This window comes from Peromyscus leucopus, chromosome 12 (assembly GCF_004664715.2).
Source record: "Peromyscus leucopus breed LL Stock chromosome 12, UCI_PerLeu_2.1, whole genome shotgun sequence".
Taxonomy (NCBI): Eukaryota; Metazoa; Chordata; class Mammalia; order Rodentia; family Cricetidae; genus Peromyscus; species Peromyscus leucopus.
In genome coordinates, this window is record NC_051073.1 from 74760195 (window position 1) to 74779451 (window position 19257).

Sequence of the window (19257 nt, forward strand, 5' to 3'; positions counted from 1 at the left end):
ACCAAAAGGCAAATGCAAATCAAAATCACTCTGAGACACCATCTTACACCAGTCAGAATGGCTAAGATAAAAATCACTGAAGACAGCTTATGTTGGAGAGGATGTGGAGCAAGGGGAACACTCCTCCACTATTGGTGGGAATGCAAACTTGCACAGCCACTCTGGAAATCAGTATGGTGGTTTCTCAAAAAATTGGGTGTCAGTCTTTCTCAAGACCCTGCTATACCACTCTTGGGCATACACCCAAGGAATGCTCAATCTTACCACAAAGACGCATGCTCATCTGTGTTCATATCAACATTATTCGTAATAGACCAAACCTGGAAACAACCTAGATGCCCCTCAACTGAAAAAATGGATAAAGAAAATGTGGCACATATACACAATGGAGTACTGCTCAGCAGTAAAAAACAATGATATCATGAAATTTGCAGGCAAATGGATGGAACCATAAAATATCATACTGAGTGAGGTAACCCAGACTCAGAATGACAAACACAATGTATACTCACTCATAAGTGGATATTAGATGTAGGACAAGGGATGGCCAGACTGCAGCCCATGGCTCCGGAGAGGCTAGGTGACAGGGAGGGACCCTGGGAGGGAAACAGGAATCGCCCAGCAAAGTAGAAGAGGATGGGATCTGCATGAGTGGGCTGGGGGTGTGGTGGGGAGAGTAGAGGAGGGCAAGGAATGGAGGGTGAGAACATAGGGAAATGGGAGGGTTGAGCTGAAGAGGGGTTGGCATAGGAGAACAGGGAAAGAGATACCATGATAGATTAAGACATCATGGGAATAGGAAGAAGCAGGGTGCTGGGGAAGCTGTTAGGAATCCACAAGGATGACCCCACCTTGGACTGCTTGCAGTGATTGAGGGGGTGCCTGGACTGGTCTACTCAGGTGACTAGTGAATACACTAACTGTCATCATCATAGAGCTTTTATCCAGTGATTGATGGAGGCAGATGCAGGGTTCTGCAGCCGAGTGCCAGGCTAAGCTCCTGGAATCCAGTCGATGGGAGAAAGGAGGGATTCTACGGGTGTGGGATGTTGAGATCATGATGGGAAGATATGCAGAAATGACCAGCCACACTGGTGCAGACCCTTGAACTGTGCACTAGTGGCTGTGGAGCCCCCATGGGACTGGACTAGGCCCTCTGGATATGGGAGACAGATGTTAGCCTAAACTGTTTGGATGACACCCAGGCAGGGGGATCAAGATCCATCCCTGGTGCATGGGGAGGCTTTTGGGAGCCTGGTACCTGTGGTGTGGCACCTTGTGCAGCCTTGGTGTGGAGGGGGGATGTGGACCTGCCTGGGCTCAGTGTGCTGGTTTCTGCTGACTTCTCATGGGAGACCTTGATTTGGAGGATGTAGGGATGGAGGGGTGGCTTGGAAGGGAGGGCTGGAGGGTGGGAGCAGGAAGGAGGTTGGATCTGTGGGTGGTATGTAGGATGAGTAGAAAATTTCTTAATAAAAAGTTAAAAAAAATAAAAAATATATAAATTACAAAAAGAAAAAAGGCAGAGAGAGAGAGAGAGAGAGAGAGAGAGAGAGAGAGAGAGAGAACATTTAAATTAACAAAATCAGAAATGAAAAGGGAGACATAACAACAGACAATGAAGAAATCCAGAGAATCATCAGGTCATACTTCATAAATATGTACTCCACAAAACAGGAAAATCTGAAAGAAATGCACAATTTCCTAGATAGGTAACATGTAACAAAGTTAAACTGAGACCAGATAAACTATTTAAATAGATCAGTAACTCTAAGGAAGTAGAAATGGTCATTAAGTCTCCCAAACAAAAAAGGCCCAGGACCAGATAGTTTCAGCACAGAGTTCTACCAGATTTTCAAAGATGAGCTAATCCCAATACTCTTCAAATTGTTCCACACAATAAAAACAGAAGGAACATTACCAAATCTTTTTATGAAGCTACAGTTACCTTGATACCCAAACCACACAAAGATACAACAAAGAAAGAGAATTACAGACCAATCTCCCTCATAAACATTGATGCAAAAATACTCAATATTACTGGCAAACCAATTCCAAGAACACATCAAAAAAATTACCTACCATGACCAAGTAGGCATCATCCCAAATATGCAAGGATGGTTCTACATATAAAAATCTGTCAGTGTAATACACCATATAAACAAACAGAAAGAAAAAAGCCACACTATCATCTCATTAGATGCTAAAAATGCCTTTGACAAAACCTAACACCCCTTCATGATAAAGGCCCTATAGCAATCAGGAATAAAAGGAACACACCTAAACATAATAAAGGCAATTTACAGAAAGCTAACAGCCAACATCAAATTAAGTGGAGAGAATCTCAAAGTGTTTACACCAAAATCAGGAACAAGACAATGCAGTGTACTCTCCCCATATTTATTCAGTATAGTGCTTGAAGTTCTAGGTAGAGCAATAAGAAAACAAAAGGAGATCAAAGGGATAGAAATTGGAAAGGAAGAAGTCAAGCTTTCACTATTTGCAGATGATATGATAGTATATGTAAGTGACACAAAAAATTTTACCAGGGGACTCCTACAGCTGATAAACTCCTATAGTAATATGGCAGGATACAAGATTAACTCAAAAAAATCAGTAGCCCTCGTATGTACAAACGATAAATGGGCTGAGAAAGAAATCAGAGAAACATCATCCTTTACAATAGCCACAAATAATATAAAATACCTTTGAGTAACTCTAACTAAGAAAGTGAAAGACCTGTATGACAAGAACTTTAAGTCCCTGAAAAAAGAAATTGAAGAATATGTCAGAAAATAGAAAGATCTCCCATGCTCATGGATAGGTAGGATTAACAAAGTAAAAATGGCAACCTTACCAAAAGCAATCTACAGATTCAATAAAATCCCAACACAATTCTTCACAGACTTGGAAAGAACAATACTCAACTTCATATGGAAAAACAAAAAAAAAAACCCAAGACAGCTAAAAGAATCCTGTACAACAAATTAACCTCTGGAGGCATCACCATCCCTGACACCAAGCTCTACCATAGAGCTATAGTAATAAAAACAGCTTGGTCCTGGCATAAAAACTGACATGTGGACCAATGGAATTGAATTGAAGACCCTGACATTAATCTGCACACCTATGTACACCTGATTTTTGAAAAAGAAGCAAAAAAAAAATCAACAATGGAAAAAAGAAACCATCTTCAACAAATAGTGCTAGGATAACATGTTAACATGTAGAAGATTGCAAATAGATCCATATCTGTCACCATGCACAAAACTCAAATCCAAGTGGATCAAAGACCTCAACATAAATCCAGTTACATTGAACTTGATAGAAGAGAAAGCAATAAGTAGTCTTGAATGCATTGGCACAGGAGACCACTTCCTAAATTTAACACCAATAGCACAGACACTGAGAGCAATAATGAATAAATGGGACTCCTGAAACCGAGAAGCTGCTGTAAGGCAATGTACATGGTAAATAAGACAAAACAACAGAATACAGAATCAGAAAAGATCTTTACTAACCCCACATCTGACAGAGTGCTGACCTCTAAAATATATAAAGAATTCAAGAAACTAGACATCAAAATATCAAGAAATCCAATTAAAAAATGGGCTACATAGTTAATAGAGAGAAATCTCAACAAAAGACTCTCAAATGGCCAAAAGACATTTAAGAAATTGCTCAACATCCTTAGTCATCAGAGAAATGCAAATCAAAATGACACTGCGATACTATCTTACACCTGTCAGAATTGATATAATCAAAAACACTGATGACAGTTTATGTTGGAGAGGATGTGGAGCAAGGGGAACACTCCACCACTGGTGTTGGGAGTGCAAACTTGTACAGCCATTTTGGAAATCAGTATGGTGGTTTCTCAGAAAATTGGGAATCAATCTACCTCAAGACCCAGCTATACCACTCTTGGGCATATATCCAAGAAATGCTCAATCCTGGTGCATAAGAGGGCTTTTTGGAGCCCAGTGCCTATGGTGGGACAACTTGCGCAGCCTTGTTGCATGGAGGATGGGCTTGGACATGCCTCAACTGAATGTACCAGGCTCTGCTGACTCTCCATGGGTGACCTTCCCTTGGAGGAGGTGGGAATGAGTGGCTGTGTTGTGGGGAGGAGACTATTGTCTGAGACCATTAAGTGATTGCCAGCATGTGTGAGTTTAGGGTCTTTTAATGGAACATGGGTCCACATCCCTGAAGAAAATTATCCTCTCCTCTCAGCAACTATCAGTTGCCAGTATTTCTTCAACTAGGGGTGGAAGTACCTGACATTCTATGGTGTGATTTCATGACATTTGACTTTCTGTTATCAACTGGCTTATACATCTTTGCCTTTGCACATTTTCTGCCTACAACACACATAGTGATTGGTTTCAATCACTATGCACATCATTCATTGGCAGATATCTCATGGCTTTTGCCTAACATTTTGGTGTCTCTAGTGCAATGCCACAGTTCACTATCACAGTTTCAATTTATGACATCCTAGGGCCTCTTGGGGTTTGAGAGCCTATATGCAGGGACTTCCTGCCTGGCCTCAGGGTCTGAAGTCATGAAAGAAGATTGCAGGACAAGAAAGACACTGGATGTCTAGGGCTGAAGAAAGGAAAATGGACATTTGTTATACACCTAGTGTAATAGGTTAAAGGTATCTCCATCTTGTGTTGGATGAATCTGTATTTGGCTTCTATCTGCTACTCTTGGAAGCCCCCTGTGAAAGCACCCAATCCTATTCTAGAAACTCAGGATTGAAATGCTCCAGATAACTGCATATTCTTGGCTCTTGTTAAACTGCTTGCATGCTTCTCCCTGCAACTGCAAAGCAGCATGCAGTTTCTTTGTTGTCTTTCAAAACTCCCTGTAATGTGTATTCAGAGCTGCTCTATGAGAACCTCTTCTCTCCAGGCTCCTCCAGCCACCATCATACAGAAACTGTATTAAACTTGGGTCCTTCTGAATGGTTGGCTCTGGGTTTTTACCCATAATACCTAGTCTGTTCTAAGAAAGGAATTGCATAACATTGTGGATGCAGGTAATGTCACTGACTTGCTTCTTGAAGTGGTTAATCTTATGTTAAATTTAGTTTACTGCTAAGAAGATATGGAACACTGTTTAAAAAGGTATGGTGATCTGGCATTGTCCCTCAGTTGATAGTTTAAACCTGATTGGAGGCAGATGTAAACTGTTTAATATTTCTCCAATTCAGGTTGATTTAACTGAGGTATACATACAGCAGAAGATGCAATGTGCTGGGGGCCTTTCACTACCTCTGGTTGGTACTTCTGCTCACATACCTCACAATTCCATTTGTTTAAATGCTCCCAATTTTCTTTTTTTCAAGACTTATTTTATTTATTTAAGATTTATTTTTATTTTATGTGCACTAGTGTCTTGCCTGCCTGTGTGTCTGTGTGAGGGTGTCAGATCCCCTAGAACTGGAGTTACAGTTAGTGAGCTACCATGTGGGTACTGGGAACTGAACCTGGGTCCTTTGGAAGAGCAGCCAGCGCTCTTAACCACTGAGCCAACTCTCCAGCCCATGTGTTCTCAATTCTTAGATGTAATCAATCCTTTGCTGCCATCTCAGGTTGATGATACCTGGCTTGGCTCTGGGAAGGCTGATGTCCAACCAAACCCTCTGTCTTTCACTGTCATCGAGGGTCCTTCTTGTGCCATCGATGCAGAAGGAAGATAGAGAGGGTTTAGAGGAGGACCACCTGCTTGTCGTGGTAGGAAGTGGCAAACAATGAACAAAGCCCAACTGCAGGCCATTCATACTCTCTGCTTGCTCTGCCACTGTGCTGCGCCCTTTGCTGTGCTGACCAGCAAACTCACAATAAAGAAAAGGCCACCTTGGTCAACCGCTAAGGACAGCACATCTTTGAAATCAGGGCTTCACCTGTTAAACGTCTCTGCATCCTTTGTAGGAAGCTCTTGTGCAGGGAAGAGGGCACTGCCCCTGCTTCTCTCCAGAGTTTCTAGGTAAGGCAGTCCTGAGTGACCTGTACTGAGACAGTAGGGGGCGCTGCATACCTGTCTCTTTGGAAATCAGCCCTTCACTCCTGGGGGGGAAAAGCTAACGCTCAGGGTCCAGAACAAATATGTAATCTTGGCTCTTTCTGCCCAGCTCCCCCAAAAGAAAACTCAGAAACCGAGGTGAGAGGCCTTCTAGGGGAGGACATGATTTGCATGGGAGGTCCCTTTGCCCTATTTATGGGAACGTGGGTACACAGACACTAAATAGTCTTTGCTGCAGCTTTAGGTCCTCAGGAACCAACAGTCCACAAATCTCCATGATGATTGGGGTCTCCCTCCTTCTCACCCTCCTTACTCTCTGCTCAGGTGACTGCTTGTAAAAAGCAGTAGGGATTAAGGAGTTACTAGAAATATAAACTTTCTTTCTTTTTGAGAGCAAACTAACCCTGCTGTGTCTCCATCTCCTTTATTACAGGGTCCTGGGCACAGTCTGGGCTGAGTCAGGAAGCCTTCATGTCTGGTTCTATTGGACAAGAAGTCACCCTCATCTGTACTGGAAGTGGTGGTGGTGTTGGACTAGATGATGCATCCTGGCACAAAGAAATTCCTGGTGATGTACCCAAATTTGTGACAATTGGCTATTCCCGGCCCTTTAGCAATACATATTCCCTAACTATGACAGACCTCAAGCCTGAAGATGAGGCCAGTTATTACTGTTCAACATGGGACAGTAGCACAAATGCTCACACAGTGCTCCAGATGCCTGGGGAACTGAAACTAAAACATTCCCCTGACCTTCACTAGCCTGCTCAGGCCATGGCAATCTAGCAGTTAAAGTGTGCGACTATGAGGACCAGTGTCCCTGTTATTACATCAGATTCTCAGAGGACAGATCAGCCTTATGTGATAGGGACAGTTAGCAATCTTCATGTGGTTGGATCTTAACTTCTTTATTGAGATATACTATCCAAGAGACCAACTGTTGCCAAATGTGCAGTAAAATTCTTCTTTTCATATTTCTACAGTGTTGCAAATTTCACATAACATAAACTAAGAATATACCTTAAACAGAAATAATTATTAATTAGAAGGACAGCAGATTATAGTAATTTTGGCTTTCAACTACACTTTTTTTTGCATCACTTTTGGTATTTTTAGGAAAATGTCTACTAGTTTGCTGTTTTAGACACTGCTCAGACATAATTTTGTACTATCAGGTAATTATTATCTTTAACTTGAATTGTATGGATACACTACTGGTGGCTCACCTTTAACTGAGTTAGAGGTATTTGGTTTGAATTTTTTGTATTTGTAAGTATTTTTATTATAGATGCCAACCTACAATTTTCAAGTACTTCTGTGGACATACCCTTTGGGGACAGATAACCAGGACCAGAATTTCTAGGAAATACTGTGACTATTTGTGGAAATTTCTCCTTTTTAAAGTGGTTGGATAAATTCACAGTTATGTGAGCAAGGTATGTTGACCCACATTTTCTACATTCTCACACTATTGTTCAAATTCCAAGCACTTCTATGGGCATGTATTTCCAAGTATATTCAATAGAAACTAGAATATGAATATCACCATTCTTTGGAGGAAATGCCTCACTCCTTTGCTAAGTTGCTGTGCCAGTTAACAGTTCCATGAAAAGATGAGGTTCATGATTTCTCCATGTTATCACTGACCTCACTGCTATCTGCCATTTTGACTTTAACCTCTTTACTGTTAATGAAATGCCATTTTATTATATATTCAATTGTATTCAATGGATTGATGACACTTGCATTCTCTGAATCACTGCAATCTATCTAATCCATTATAAACAAGTCAACGTATGAGTTCATTCCATGAATCATTGGCTCCAGGACTCTTGACTTGTTATTGCTAATGCCACTGAGTATATTCTCAGTTGTACAAAGCAGATAGGAACAACTGTTTCAGATGATAAGTTGCTGGAATGAAGCCATTTCTCCATGCATAATCAGAAGACATAGCAATTCTGTGTGGTTTGAGTGTTTCAAGAGCTGAGGCCTCACTCATCTTTACATAGCTCTAAGTTCTCCTTTTGAGATGGTCACTAAGCACTGGCATAAAAACAAGGTGGGTGTGTGTCTCCTGAGGCTTCACCATCTGTTGCTTCCCTGGGAGGGTAAGTTTGGGTAAATATTTGACTCCTGCCCTGTCTCCTACATGCACCATGCAATCTTTATTAATAACACAGAGCCCGAATACATGCACATGCAAATTAAATGTCTTCAACTACAATGAGATGGATCCAGAAACATCTAGAGATACAGCAATTTGGTAGATAAGATGTTCTAATGTCACATGCCACAAAAAGGTGTGCTTATTGACTAGACTAATATAATAAATGTATTTCAATATATGTTACTAAGAATGTAGCTAATTTGATTTTTTTTCTAGTAATAACATGGTAAAATGGTAAATCCTAGTGCACCTTAGAAAGAAATAGAATGCCGGACAGTGGTGGTGCATGCCTTTAATCTCAGTACTTGGGAGGCAGAGCCAGGTGGATCTCCGTGAGTTTGAGGCCAGCCTGTCTACAGAGTGAGATCCAAGACAGGCACCAAAACTACACAGAGAAACCCTGTTTTGAAAATACAACCTACCCCCCCAAAACCTGAAAAACAAAAAAAAGAGAGAAAAAAATAGAACAGTGAACATACACTATTAGATATTGAAAAGAATTTAAAATATTACTGTAAATAGCTGTTGAAACAAAAAATTATTGACAATTCAGAGGCATGCAAAAGTTTAAAATAAGCTTATGAGGGATGCCAGTATGATGTGGCATTTAGACAAAACAGTGTCAAAGAAAAGTATAAATAACGATGCAATGTTTACCTCTGTATTTAAAAATGTAAATTTCAGAATGTTATATGCAGAAACTCTTATTTAGGAAGATTTAATTGGAATAGCATAGAGTGGATTTAGCCACTTATTTCTGATCACAAGAAAACTGGACAATACCACTTGATAAATGTAAAAAGCACTGCCATCCTTAAGGCTCAGGAAACACTGAAAAAAAGAGGCAGAAAGATTGTAAGAACCAGAATATAAGGGAGTTTGCTGTGAGATTGTGTCTCTTACTAATATCAGAAGCTACACCCACAGAGTCTCACCAACATGATCATCTAGACACAGTTTGAACTAGGATGGCACCAATGCCAAGCCAGATTGGGAAAAGTCCACAAGTTCACCCTGCACAGACAACTACAGGCCACCAAGGAGAGCTGGGAGTGGGAGAGGTGGTCCTCCTCAGGGAAGAGCACACTGACTGGTTATCATGGTCAGCCACGATAACATGCAAACAACATTATGTACACTAAACAGTGTATACTTGGGAATATATACATGTATAGTAGGGTTTGAGGGAGTAATGGACAGAGAGAAATGTTACTGAACTATAATCTCAAATAGAAAAAAAGTCAAATCTCAGAAAAGAGACAGTGCAGGGCTTGGATGCTGAGCAGAGCATATAGTCGACCCTTTGCTCAGGGTGCTTCTTGCATGGAGCAAGTTACTAGTAGAGCTTACTAACTCCCTGAGTCTTAGCAAACAGAGCCAGAGGTAGTGAGCCTGAGGCTTCCATGACAAACAAACAATATATCTGGAGAAGATGAATGGATGAAAAAAATATTGACACTTCTGTAAGCTGTCTTCCCATGTCTTTGAAGAATGTTAAAATCTCTGTATGGAGAATACAATCCTATTATTTAATAATAGGGCAGTCAGGATATGTGGGATGATCAGTTTTTACTTTTCACAGAATGCTGAGAAACATTACAATTCTTACCCATCATCAAAATAGTACAGTTTATTTTTTCAATCATTTCAATATACACCAGCAGTATACTGAAGATGAGAAGAAAACACAATTTTTGCAGAAGATTTAAAGATATATTGCAGGGAACTCACTCAGTTGTCATAGTTGGGTTTCTTTTTTTCTCAGTTTGACACAATCTAGAGTTATCTGGGAAGATGAACCTCAACTGGGAAAATGACCTTGTCAGATTGACCTATGGTTAAACTTGTGGAGCATTTTATTGATTGATGATTGATATCGAAGAGTCCACTCTGGGTGGTGCTTCCCTGGGGCAGTTGGACCTGGAGTGTATTGGAAAGCATTCTGAGAAATCCAGTAAACAGTACTCCTTCATAGTCTCTGTATAAGTTACTACCTCCAGATTCATGTCTTGAGCCTGTCCTGACTTCCCTCAGTGAGAGACTGTGCCCTGAGAGTTGTATGAAGAAATAAACCCTTTATTTCCCAGATTGCTTTTGGTCATGGTATTTTCTCACAGCAATAGAAACCTAAGACATTAGTGATGAAGCTAATTAAAATATGTCACAAGGTTCTTAGCTGATTGACAAGCTTGCACAGTTATAGCAGCTATTGGAGGAATTGAAAAACTTCAGTAGCCTCTTTCAAAAATAAATGTATGTCAGGGTGTTAGATGGTGAAGGGGGACATGGCATACACCATTCTCAATGCTGCTTGACATTGGATCCTGTGCTTAGAGCTGTGGCTTTAATACTGTCAACCCAAAGGACTCTAAGCCAGGCTTTGAATGGACAACTTTCAAATGAATCCTAGATATAAGGACTGGTGGATATAGAGTTCAAATCATATATGACATGGACATATATGACAACAATTAAAATAATGATTGGGTGGTTTGAAGAGAAATTTAAAAGCAGAGAAAGATAATATTTTTAAAAATCCATGCTAGTTAAAATAACACACTATTATTTTCTCTTAATATCTTAATTACAACAATATTAGTATAGAGAGAAAAAACAAAGTTTTGAATATCAAAATAGAAAATTCTAGTTCATAAGCATAAATTGATGATAAAGGGATAATTGAGGCCAAATGCAAAATTGTCTCTGGCTTTATCTTGGGGTAATTTCTCTGGACTTTCTTGGGCTCATATGTCAAGGTTACCTTGATGCTTCCATCAGGTAATGTTAGATAGCTCTTCTTGGCCACATATGAGGTTGTGATATGACTGAGGCTGAGCTGACTTTGTGTTCAGGAACACTTCAGCATGAGTCTGAGATTCTTCTGGAGACTCTGGTGCAAATTTCTAAGAGCTGCAAACTTTACCAACTTCCCTGGTTCACCCTCAAGGCAAGCCATTCTCTCACCCTCCTGTGTCCTCGGGGCTTCTCTCTGATTCAGAATCTGTAATCAGCAGGGTCTGAAAGAACCATGAAGGGAAAAGGCAACTTTGAATAAACACACTCCCCTTTTCGGAAGGGAGAAACTAATATCCTGGGGGCAAGCACCTGCATGGAAGGAATGAGAGAGGTGTACCCACCATGGCTGTACTTCTCTACTGATCCTTCTTACTAACTCTACAGGTGGAGATTGGCCTAGAAGACCAGACTGATATCCAGCCTACCTTAGAGTCTTTGGTTCATATAGTAAACAGTGTCTCCTCATTGTGCCCATCACCACTCTGTGTCTGTTTGTTGGATTCTTCAATTACCCAATTGCTATTCAATAACTAACTTGTTCTTCATCTCTGTGAGCATCTGCCAGACTCATGGGTACCTTGAAGCAGTGGTTTCATTGTCTGTTTCAATGGTCTATCCTACTACCAACTGCAGTTAGGAGGCCTCCTCGTGTATGAAAATACAAATGAACAATTAGAATAGGGAGTCCCCTTCCATCACTTGGGATATAAGAATGCTTCATGTGATTAAGGTGTTCTGGATATCACTAGGCTGCAGTTGACAGTGTGGTTGACTTTTTGTTGTAATATATGGGTTCAAAAACAAATACATAGGAACAGGTTTGAGGTATTAAAGTTGGGGAAAATGCTGCTGGCTACAAACAGGTCACAATCTTCCTGCTCAAGCATAGTTATATTTCTCCAGTATTACCAAAATGAGGATGATGACAGCTACATATTGAAGAAATATGACCCTCTGGGGAAACAGATTTTCTCTGTCTGTATTCCTTGGTTCTCCCCAGAAGACAAATATTTGTGACACTGAATTACCATCAAGAAACTCTCCAAGGTTCTCATGATCCAACAATAGTGTCCTATCCTCTTAGTGTTCCTTGTCTCTTCTTTGTCCACCTTGTATGATTCTCAGATGCCTCAGTCTATGAGTCATCAAGACTTCTTACCCCTTCTTACCCACCTATTACATTGGAATCCAATCTTATCTTTAATTTTGACTGTGATTGAGTCAACAATGTTGGGCATCACCAGTAGAGGAAATAATTTTGACTTCCTTTTTTTATATTTTGAATTACTCTCCATTCATTAAAGGTAAGATAGCTTGATAGAAAAAAAATTGTACAATCCTCAATTCCTAGAAGGTAATGTTATAAATAACTCTCTGGTGCTGTTTAGGCATGTAGATGAAGGTTTCTGTCAAGCTTATATCACAGACTACTGTCTTTTACTTTAGACAGTATTGAAGTTTCCCAAATCAAATATTAGTTAAAATGTTCTCATTTTCCAAATTGTCTATCAAGCTAAATCCTACACATCCTTCTCTAGGGTCTCTCTTGCCTGGTAGGTCTGCTTGACCCTCCCTTCCACTAACCATCACCAACCTGCCAGACCTATAACAGGTCCCACATGCAGTGTACAGACTAGTATAACAATGCCTCCCAGCACCCCAACAAACATCTAGGCTTCAAGAGGACCTGATCTGCCTGCCCCTGATACACAGGAGCTTCCAACCCCACACCTAAGCTCTCCAAACAGCCATATCTTGTACATCCTTACCCAGGGTCTACCTCAGTGAGTTTGGCTGCCCTCCATGCACCTTTCCTAACCTGACAAAACTAGCCTGGGTTGCATATGCAGTGTCCCATCCTAGTCTAGATCACATCCTACAGCACATCCAACAACAGGCAGCCACTAAGGTGACTCTATAGGTGCTAATGACTCTTATACAGCCAACTCATAGCCCTCCATAGGAGGTTATGCATGCCTGACTTTCTGAAATTCAAAAGGCTACTGCCTGACACTCCCCACCCAGAGTGACTTCCTAGGGATGGATGCTCTTCGAGGGCTGGTAGTCAAAGACAGGTAAGAGCTTGTTTGGCAAGCTAACCTAAAACAGGCCCAGTCCAGTTGCTGAGCCCCACTGAGGCAGGGTCAATAAGGCCTGAGCAAAGAACTCCGACTCCTGCTGAGTGTCCATGTAATAAGATAAAAGGGTGGATATGTAGTAGAACAGGCCCATAGGGTGGAGGAAATTGGCTCAGACCAGTAGCCAAGGCATGCACATAACATAGTCCTTAAGAGCCAACCTGGAGTCTGCCTGAGGGCCTAGCAACAGGAGCTGTCAGAGTTCTTAGTTGATGTCAGAGTTCCTGATTGTGCAGAATCTACTTGAAGGCCTAACAAGAGTTGCTGTCAGAGTCCTTGATCATGCCGAGTTGGCCTGAGGACCTTGCAACAATTGCTGTTGAGTTCCTTATTGTGCCCAGCCAGTGAGGGATGAGTACACAGACTGGGCACTGGGAAGAGGGTATGTAAGGTCTACCAAGTTAAAATAAATGAGTTAGTTATTTGCTTTCAATGGATTCTTGGTGTCTGAGTCATTGCCACTGTGCCTTCTCACCCTCTCCCCCAAGGGAGTCGTTATAGGTATAGCAATAAGTCAATAAAAGTCACTAATGATGTGTCTATTTAGTAGAATAATAATAATATGAGGTTCTTCTCAGGGGCTGATAAACTATCTAGACTTAGTGTTTTAACCTTGTTGTCAGTGCTAATGGATGTTTTCCATCTTGTTGAGCAGGTCTTAAATACAATGAAAGAGTGGTGGGTCATTTCCATAACATTCATACAGCTATTGAATCTGTGGGCACATTTTGCCAGGCAATTCATCGCTGTATCTTGAAGAGTTCATATATGAGTGAAGCTGATGATTGCTTTTTTACCAAGGTAGCATGCATTGCATCTTCCAGCACTATGAAATCTAGCCAGTAGGGGTGAAGGTTCAAGCTATATTTCTCCATGTTGTTTATCAGTATTTTACTTGATTGAAATTTATGTAAATTGGAATTTACCATAAAAGCTAGTTTGAGTATGAAAGGTAATCTGAGGGCAAAGTATTTAGGAAATTACTTAGGGTTTTAGAGGAAAAACCAAAAGGAAATTGGGATTCCTGAACTTAACTGACAGAAATTGTTAACTATAGACTTATCAGTAATTCTAAAATGGCATTTGCCACTTGTCAATCTTAACCAAAAGATTATACAAGTGAAAATATGAGAGAAGAGTTTTAAAATAGAACGGAGAAGAGGTTTGTATAAAATTGAAAACAACCATTGATGATTAGCAACAACAACAGCAAGTAAATGCACAGAACAGTAGTTCTTCAAATATATGCTGTGACTGTTTAGGCAGCATTTTTCTTGAAGATAGTCCAGTGCAGGGTAGGAAGCAAACTTAAGGAAGGGAAGGGAGTCTTCATGTCTCACTTCTTCATTGTGTCATCACCTCTCCACTGTGGCAAGCAAAAGAAGGCAGCAAAGGAGGAAAGCATTACATCACAGGAGTTGCCCTCCTGTGTGCAGGGTCAACTCTAGTTGATCAGCTGTGCAAAAGGCAGTATATTAAGTCACTCTTGTACATGTTCCAGCTTTTAAGTATCAGGTTCCCAATATGTCATTTTCTGCCTGAATAATGTTTGTAGCAGTCCACAAGGCCAAATAGGTATGAGCCTCCCCTCTGGTCACACAACACCTTGTCACAGTGTGAAGCCTAGCAATGAATGATCTAGCAGGCATAGCCATTCATTGGTGTAGTTGAAGAACTAAATCTCAGCAATGGTGCTCACACGGCTCTTCTGGCATTAAGGGAGGGTCATCCTGAACTTTATGCTGTAGCTCACTGCTCTGAGAAGAGCTATGCATGGGGCAACAGCTTGGCAGGCCACCAGAAGTGCCCAGCTTCCCACAGCAGAATTCAACACCCATGATATGGAGGTGTCTTGACACTACATGCTCTGGCCTCCTACACTGAGTGTGGAGTTGTGCTATATCCAAACCCCTCCTCACCTCTGCCTCTCAATTTATCCCATTTTGAGTAAATAGCACTACAGATCACACATGTCCAGTGGACTCACAGTTATCTGGATATGGCAAGATGTGTTCTATTCAATATGGCGTGGTGTGCCTCAATACTATAGTTGTTTTTTCTTATTTATTTTATTTAAATTAGATATTTATACTGATAGGACATTACTACATATGAATATGATAAACAGTAGTGTCAGGATCAAAAGGAAGTGTAAGATGAAAAAACATAGTAGTTAATGTAATTATATCCTTTGTGTTGAAAATAAGTTCATCTTAGATATTTTATTATAAAGGACCAATGAAATAAAACTGTAATTTGGATAAAGGAACTAAGAAGAAATAGAAAGAAAGCTGCTTTTCAAAATCTCTGATGCCTTTCCCCTTTTTCTTCTTGGGTTGGACTCTCACCAGCACAGCTGTATGTAAAATTAACTCTAGGAACAATATGATCACCTTCCCAATACGTGAGGTGTCTGGTGTCTCCCTGGAAAGCTGCCATGAGCCCCACAGGCAACACCTGGAATAAAATGTTGATTGTGGGCAGGGGGACATCTCCTTTGGAGAACAAAACACCCATGACAAATGGGCAGAATCTCCTCCTCATGTTTATTTTTCCAGCACGAAGTATGGGATACCAGACTGAGCTGGGCACATCCTTATTAGTTGAATGATAATTCAAGGGCTTTTCCAATCTATTTTGGAAGACTCCATGACAGGTGCTACAAACAGCTCCAGTGCCCACTTTGGACTGCCAGAATGGAAAAGCATCGTGAAGATTTCCTAGGAAAACAGAAAAGGAGATTAAGTTAGGACACAGCCCTGTGTTCCACCACCAGATGTCAGATCGACAGCAAAAGTGGCTTTAGAGTCTTGAAGGTTAATGTTAGCCACAAGGGGGAGGCAGACTGAGTTTTCTCTATGAGCTCTGAACCTTTATGAGATCTCAGTGTAGGAAGTGGGAGGTTATATTTGCATGAGAGGTTAGGTCCTGGACAGACTGAAGCTTAGGGGATAAGAGGCTTGGGATCCCAGACTTAGTGAGGGTCTAAAGAACAGCATTGTTCATATCCACCATGGCCTGGACTGTTCTCCTCATCACCCTCACTCTCTTTAAAGGTCAGCTGTGGGCAATGGTCAAGATCTGCAAAAAGACCACTAGTACTTAGCACCAACCTCCCTCACCCCATCCTTTTCTCCAGCAATTATTCACTTTCTTCTTTATGAGATCTTTAACTCATATCTGTGTTTCCAGGGTCTCTTTCTCAGCCTGTGTTGACTCAGCCACCATCCGCATCTTCTTCTTTGGGAAAATCAGTCACACTTACCTGCACCCTGAGCAGTGACTACATTAAGTATAATGTCGACTGGTACCAGCAAAGCTCTCAGCAGGTCGTCCAGTTTTTGATGCGAGTGGGCACTGCTGGTAATGTAGTATCCAAGGGAAGTGGGATTCCTGATAGATTCTCAGGCTCTGGCTCTGGACTAGTTCGGAATCTGAACATCCAGAATGTCCAGGATGATGATGAGAGTGTCTACTACTGTGGATCAGATCATGGCAGTGGAAGCAGTTATGTGTAACCCACAGTGACACAAACAGTAAGGAAGTGAGACAAAAACCTGGTTAATCTGCCCAGTACTCTCTGATTTCCCTGTTGTCTTGAGTAAGAGTCTTCAGAGCTTCTTGATGTTGCCTGATATTTTCTATTTTCCAAATTGAATTAACATAAATATTTTTTTCAATATTGGTTGAAATATTTGAATTTATGTAGTGACATCCAGTCACCAGTTTTCTGGAGTTATTATTGTACAGGTTATAGACATTTTCCCATGTCAATTCATTGTGCAGTACCTGATGTCATCTGTGGTGAATTTCCACTATATCAATCCTCTCTCTCTGTGTGTGTGTGTGTGTGTGTGTGTGTGTGTGTGTGTGTGTGCCGTATAGTGATGAGCATCACATAATTTCATAGAAATTCCCAACTTTGACTCTTTTTTTTTTTTTTGGTTTTTTGAGACAAGGTTTCTCTGTGTAGCTTTGCGCCTTTCCTGGAACTCACTTGGTAGCCCAGGCTGGCCTCGAATTCACAGAGATCCGCTTGCCTCTACCTCCCGAGTGCTGGGATTAAAGGCTCTTAACCACAATGTCATAGGTTCACAAATGGTCATGGTGGATTTCGCTCACCTCATATCATGTCCATGTGCAAAGAGGAGTAAGTGCCAAGACTGGGGTTGTGTTCCATAGACATGTGCAATCTGGAAATGGCTCTGAACTTTTCATCGGTGACCATCTTTTCTATAAGGGAAATTTGATCATGCTCAGAAGAGAAACTTCTGATTTAATTTGTAATGCTTCTCTGATAATAATTACCTTGGTTTTAAACTCACTTGATTGAAGGCACACCCCTTCATAATATCAGACCAAATTCAGAATGTATGTGTGTGTTATAGATATGAAAAGATAGCCAATATGATGACTCAGTTTACAGAGATTTATGTAGAAAAAAAGGAGGAGGAAATGCTGAGATACCACATACTCGGGATTGAAACCTCAGGAATGAAGTAGAAGATGGAATAAATCCTGAATAAAGAATGATAAATCCTTGATATAGTAAATTAAAGGCTTCACAGATATGAGTAGATTTAAGATAACATTTAACCTATGAGTTTATAAGATTCAGTTAAATAAAAGGCATCACACAATCAGTGAAATTCTATTATCTGACATTCCAATCATAGAATCTTCAAAAGTCAAAGAGGGAAGAATCAGGAATGGAAACAGTGTGTTTGTGAGCTTGATGCGCATTAGAGATGAATCCGCATTAAGAAATTAAAGGACAGAAACCATCCAGTAACTAACTATGAAAATTGGATTTATTTTTTCATGAGAGATTCATGTTTGGTATTCTAGCTTTGTGAGAACATGCAATCTATCTGTCTTGTTCAATCCTAACTTATTGAATTCTGGGATCACATATGTATACCACATGTCTGGCCATTAGCTGGACTTAGTTCTTCAGAAATGTTATGTTTATGAAATCTGCCTTCACCTAACATCCATAATAATAAGTTTAGTGGGGATAGTGATGTTTCTAAGTGGTAAAGCTAGTGATTACCCTGCTTTAGGACTTTTTGTTCAATAGACAGAATTAAATTAACAAATAACCAATATAGCCCCAAAGGCCTCCAGAAGGTATCCTCAGAGGATATGACAGGTAATGATTAAAATTTTTGACTTTGCACAGTTGCTTACTTGTTCCCATACATTGTTAAAACAGCTGCTTCTTCCCCTGGGGCAAATCCACAGCAGCATGGATTGGTCAGGTCTACATCTGACAGTGTAACTGTTCTCAAAGTCGAGTTCCAGGTGGTAGTAAAGATCAGTAAAAGGATCCAGTTTTCAAAATGCATACCCAGTCTTTTTCTCTAAGATTCTATCCCAATTTTATTTTTAAAATGAGAAAGTAAGTTCAAAAACAGTTAGTGATTTAGTCAAATGATCTCCCCCCTCTTTAATTGGCCCTCAATTCAAGGTATCTCTTCTATCATACTCTCCCTTGACAACGTCTCCTTTCCCCTACCCCATCTTATACCCCTGTGCTCATGTCATTCATATAATCTGTTCTATCTCCCCCTGTCAAGAAGATCCACGTGTCCCCCTAGTCCCTCCTCTATACATAACCTCTCTGGGTCTACAGACTGTAGTAGCATGACTATGCTTCACTTAACAGCTAATATCCACTTACAAGTGAGCACACACCATGTTTGTCTTTCTGGGTCTGGGTTACCTCACTCAGGATCATTTTTTTTTCTAGTTCCATCCATTTTCCTGAAAATTTTATGATGTCTTTTTTTAAAACAAAATAATAAAGCTTTATTTTCTATATTTTTTTACTATCCAATAATTCTTCATGGTCAGCCAAAGGCAGGCAACTTGATCCATCTCCCTTATCTCTACTGATAGAGCAATCACTGTCTGCCACATTGGCCCCCAGTGGTAAAGTAAGAAAGCAGCTGCGCTAAGTGTGATCTATCTCTCCAGACTTCCTCCTGTAAATATTCACATCACATCTGCTCACTCCTCTTTTTTTTGAGGAACAATTTTACAATTTACTTTATTTATCAGCCAGTACATTTTTAAAGAAAAACAAAGCATTTTGGTGCTACTTTAACATAAGAACAA

The 19257-nt window shown here is 40.5% G+C and overlaps 1 protein-coding gene and 2 gene segments (V, D, J or C); 2 read left to right on the forward strand and 1 right to left on the reverse strand.

The window, feature by feature from the left end:
- LOC114687105 (immunoglobulin lambda-1 light chain-like) overlaps window positions 1-19257 on the reverse strand; it is an 826243-nt gene that overhangs the window by 338382 nt on the left and 468604 nt on the right. The gene's annotated exons all lie outside the window — the stretch shown is intronic.
- The window catches only part of LOC119088814, a 622476-nt gene that overhangs the window by 49488 nt on the left and 553731 nt on the right, over window positions 1-19257 (forward strand).
- On the forward strand, window positions 6272-7382 carry LOC119088815. The segment is given in 2 exon segments: window positions 6272-6357; window positions 6467-7382. Coding segments are annotated over 2 exon segments (378 nt in total).